Source organism: Trichoplax adhaerens, genomic scaffold, assembly GCF_000150275.1.
Source record: "Trichoplax adhaerens TRIADscaffold_1 genomic scaffold, whole genome shotgun sequence".
Classification (NCBI taxonomy): Eukaryota; Metazoa; Placozoa; class Uniplacotomia; order Trichoplacea; family Trichoplacidae; genus Trichoplax; species Trichoplax adhaerens.
In genome coordinates this window covers 1429458-1434889 of record NW_002060943.1, presented here as the reverse complement: position 1 = coordinate 1434889, position 5432 = coordinate 1429458, and the positions used below count along the sequence as shown (strand labels likewise).

General features: G+C 35.0%; 1 protein-coding gene across 1 annotated transcript; it reads right to left on the bottom strand.

The window, feature by feature from the left end:
* Positions 1-3922: 3922 nt before the first annotated feature.
* TRIADDRAFT_51384 (uncharacterized protein) lies at positions 3923-4975 on the bottom strand (the record flags this gene model as incomplete). The annotated part of the gene is made up of 1 exon (XM_002107620.1): positions 3923-4975. One exon carries the CDS (start codon positions 4973-4975, stop codon positions 3923-3925), a length of 1053 nt encoding a protein of 350 aa, XP_002107656.1.
* Between the last annotated feature and the right edge of the window lie 457 nt (positions 4976-5432).

Genomic DNA, 5432 nt, shown 5'->3' with positions numbered 1-5432 from the left:
CGAGCGTATACTAACTAGCCTCTTATCATTAACTCTATTCATTTTGCTTCTACGCTAACTGGCTAACAATACTTCCAAAATGATCGAATCAAAGTCAACATCCCACCGCATGTAGTAGTATGATGGCATTGGATTACAGTACAACGCATTATACAGTGCCGAGAGTCGTAATTTGTACATAGGTAGCGCGATTAAGTAAAGTTTCCCTTTCAACCGGCCGCTAGAATAAACTATTCACAGGACGCTATCCAGTTGTCCAGATCCTATTCTCGTTAAAGAGTAGAAGGGTCTTTCCCAATTGTTCCCAATGTAATTTACCAAAACTTGTTGAAGCGAACTACTACTGTATTTAGCCAACATGTTAGCAATCCCCGACATACCATAAACAGTTTACTGGCCAGTACGGTTAAACTGTGATTGCCCCTGCTTACAGTACTGTAACGCACACTAACAAGAACGCTTACCCAAACGTTGGGTAAACGTCACTGCTTCAATCGACTACATTTTAAAACAAAAATTAGTTGTAAAAATTCATCCATTGCAATGCAACCATTTTAAAGTACCAACAGTGACAAGGTGCGTTAGAGTTACAGTATAGCACATGGTCGATTTCAGTCACTAAAACCAAGCATTGGAAACCGTCATGATTTGGTTACATCCGCTAAGCACCCAACTATGTTTTAAATATTCATTCAAACCGATCGGTTGACAGAGAGTCAGGCAGCGAGCGTATCTAACCGATTAATTCCATGAAATTGTGTTAAAATGCACAGACGTAATGAATCAATCATGTAGATCTAACTTTGATGAATTGAAATAGAAAAGTGGTGTTCACAAGTACGTGATCAAGGATTAAAGGATGGAACAAAACAGCCAGAATAGAAAGAATAGTGTGCATATTGCAATAAGAAAACAACTCATTCCATCGTTACTATTGAAGTACATTAGTGAAACGGATATACAAGGAAATATAAACATAAGGGAGATGCTCTTTCAAAAACGAACAGCAAAGGGGCTGCCAGCAGACACGAAGAGAACTGATGTCAACAATGAAGCGTAATGACCCATCAAAACGCTATCTTCTAAACAGCAATTTGAATGTATCGTAATGTCAATGGTCGAAGTGCAACTTGAAACTTGAAACTAAATTTATACATATTACAATCACTACCATGACTATTTGTGCCTCAGATATCAACCCTTTAGCCATCCAACAAAATATGGCATTACGGATAAGGTAATTTTCGTCAGATCATAAAGCAACATGACAATCAGCAAATACCTCATTGACTAGTCTTACCTGAATCTTTCGCTGTTCCGACATTGCGCCTCCACTCTCACTGAATGTCGCGCAGGCGCATCTTACACCGGAGAATAAACATCATGGACGGCAAGGGTCACATGATGCACTACAACGGAGTTCCACCTCCGTTGCTCTTGCCGACTATATCACGTGAGTACTGCAGCCAATCATGGAATCACGCCGATAATGAATCCCCTTGGTCAACTTGGAACGAACAGGAAATATTTACAGTGCAATACTCTACAGTAAGAATGTAAAGTACTGTACTGTAGTGGACGAGAATGAATCACTTCGTCAACTTGAAAGGAACAGTCAATTTTACAGTACTGTACAGTACTGTACAATACTGTACAGTCTACAGTACTGTAGACAGTAGTCAGCACACCAAAGTTAGTCGGCCATCATCTCAGTTCACGTCAAATTGGAGGTTAGTTGGTGAATTATAGTTCTTGACTAAGTTGAAGTTGAATTTGTCTCTAGAGCAGACGATTGCAACCTCAAATTTTTCAAGTACAGTATGTACATTGTACAGTTGTAATAGTTCTGTTCTTTTAGTACGCTCAGTCAAAGTACTTTGTACTACCATGATTCATCGTCCATGATACATGCCAGCTTGGCGGCACGTGCAGCATTCAAAAATAAGGTACAGTACTAACGACCTAACCAACCATAGTTCAGTAAGCAGTAAACTGTACACCGAGTCATGGATTACTCGGCCATCATCTCAGTTCACGTCAACTTGGAGATTAGTTGGTGAATTAGTGATGACAGTGCTGCATTTCTGCAAGCTTTCACTGACGTCATACGGTACAAGTACTGGAATTCGCCACATTAATCCGGCTCGAGTTCAATCCATAAAACATCAAACCAAGTAGTTTCATTGCAGTACTGTACACTCAAAGTAAAACCATAGAAAATAGTCCGCTGTCATAGTGATCAACGCATTTTTCAAGTGCGTCAATACGTAAAACAGATGTCGTCGATGAAAGGGAAATTGCATTAAAGTATATAGACTTTCGAAATTTTTCTGCGACATCTGTTTTCGAGCTATAGTACTCAGTGTACAGCACACTGTTCCGAGAAAACTATCATGCGCAGTACTGCATCACCACGCAAGTACAGTACTGTTAATAATAATAATAATAATAATACAGTACTGTAATAGTAAAATGTACTGTACTGTACATTGTACTGTAAAAGATGGACTGTACACTGTACAGGTCAGGAGTCCTTTGTGCATTTTAATTAAAGCACCGAAAAATTTCGTCAATGATTGATTGATTATTGTACTGTATATCGAATTAATGGCTAGTTAGAAAGCGATATTGCTCTATTAATTATCGTAGCTATCAATCCATCTAATTATTATCTTGCGAAACAGTTCTGTAAACTTGACTGAATGCAACACTCATGCAGACCAGTTACTGATTTCCCCTCGCTGGCAAAGAAAAGTATGATTGAATTGCATCAATATTGAATTCTTGATCGATTTCAATTGCCTTGCTAGTAAATTAAAGTAATTTCTATTTCCTTCCTACTAGTTTTGTACAGAATTATATCATGGCTTATAAATAATGAATCCATTCCGCGGATGGTATGATGCTATGAATGATTAACGATCGCACACTAGCTCGATATTAAGATGAAACGTAATATTATCGTTATCTATGCAATAGCGTGAATAATTATATCATTATTATGGAGACCTTCTTTAGAGTGTATTCGTTGGTAAGAATTATTTATTTAGATAATGATATAATTCATCGACTGTATATACATGATATAATATAGCGTATCACCGATATTATTGCTGATAACAGCGTGCGCTCGAATTGTCGGCAAGTAGAAAAAAAAATCGGCGGTATACATCAGCTGTACCAGATAAACAATTTAAATTACATGACTGAATAGGCGTTTATGCCGTAGGAGTAATTGCATTTTTTAGCAGTTCATGCATGAATCATATTGAATTCTCCAGGTGAAAAAGCATCTCAAGTGCAAGTGAGATGTTATTCAGGATATATAATATAAAATAAAAAATACCGAGATTCCAATATCGATGTCGATAACTTGACAATAATCTGTAAATCAAAAACATATGTTAAATTTTGACAGAACTATAATAAGCAATAAATTAATTAATTCTTATGTAATTTAGATAGCCTATCATTTATTTCATAACGATTGATTTTGTACAGCCAATATGCAATCAAAAATGAATCTGATCTTATCTCATTTACTAGTATTGCTCAAATTTGCAAATACGTAGATAACGATATTGAGAATTCAGGTTAGAGACGATATTCAGCTGATAGTGTGTTGACTACAATTTTTGTCATCATCTATATCCAATGCAATGTGATGCTTCAAAAAATGTAAACCGGAAAATACAAATAAATTATCCGCGATATCGTGATCTATTCATTCACTCTTAACTACATCATTTCCCATATAAATGCTCTGTAGTAAACAAAAATTATCTTTACATTATTCATACCGCATTATGGAAACTTTTAAATGCGATGGTATTGAATTAAAAACTATTGTTTTAAAATATTCCTTATAGCCGAAATAATTATCTTTTTAATATCATTAAAATATATTGGATAATATTCATTCCTAGAGGGCCTTATCTTGACGACCGTGCTCTATTGACGCCATTAATTGAAGGGTAGTTGACGGCGTCATAGCAAAACTTTTGGATACACGATGCTGCTGTTGTGATGGCAGCAACGATCGATGAAATATTCTAGTGATCGCACTCTTAATATCGGCTGTATAGTAGGCATATACCAAAGGATTAATTCCTGGATAGGAAAATGCCAAAAATCGTGTTATTTTAATAGCTAGTACATCTGATTCTGAAGGATGTAAATCCAGTTGAATAACTAGGAAAGCTATAACAAATGGTGTTTGTAATACTATGAAGATACCGATTATAACAGCTGTTTGTACAATTGCTTTACGATTTTTAACAATGTTTCTAGTAGATATCGCTCGTCTAGAATGAGATTGATTACATTGACGACTAACAACTGTAATAGTCATTGATTTACTTGTTATTTTACAGGATATCATAATTAACCTACCATAAACCACGATTATAATCAACAGAGGTAAGAAAAAGAAAGTGCTATAAATGAATAGTTGAAATATAAGTTCAGCTTGAAGATCGCTTGAGTAAGATATGCATTTATGAGACTCATGAATATTACGAAAAGTGTATAATGGTAAAGTTGTTATCACAACTGAGATAAACCATATTACTACGATAGCTACAATAGCTTTCTTGACAGTAGCATGCTTTTGATAAGAAAATGGTGCCGATACAGAATAAAATTTATCTAAACTAATAAGGCAGACATGAAAATTTAAATTGATGATTGTAAAATGTCCAATTTGAGGTAAAATACTGCATAGTAGTGGACTTATATCATTAAGATCAGGTATAACCAATCGAGGATATAGGTAAATAATAGCAAATAACATACCAACAAATGACATGCTAGTTAAAACAGTTATATTAACGGTCTTGTTAAGTTGCTTTGATAAAATAATTAGGGCCATACCAAAGTTGGTTAAAATTGTCGCATTGGCGATTGTAAACCAGGCCAAATCGATCGTTATTGAATTTGTGGTGTTTCCTGTAGGTAAAGCCGATGCATTAAACATGTTGGTAACCTCTATGGAGGTAGCACTGATATTAGAAGTATTGTAACGGTAGAAATGATAATTTAACATCAAGGCTGTCATACTTTGCGATAACATGCAAAAACTACATTATTCAATGAATTTGTAGCTAGGCCTTTCCTTCACTCTTTCTGTAAGTAAGACTAACTACCTGACTGGATGTTAAATATCTAATAGTGTAGCTCTCTTTTACCAAAAAGACAATTCTTATTGGATTAGTGTACTTAATGATATTCAAAAACTTTACATTGCTGACATTACTTCCGCTCTTATGGAACACCTGTCATGATAAAATTAATTGCTAGTAGTTAATTAACAGATTGATTTATTTAAACTATTGGAACAATCTTTAATTTGAGAAATGAAAAATAAATAAGGACAGATTATAAATAGTTGGTATTTACGGTAAATACATTGGTGATCTGTAGATATAATCTAA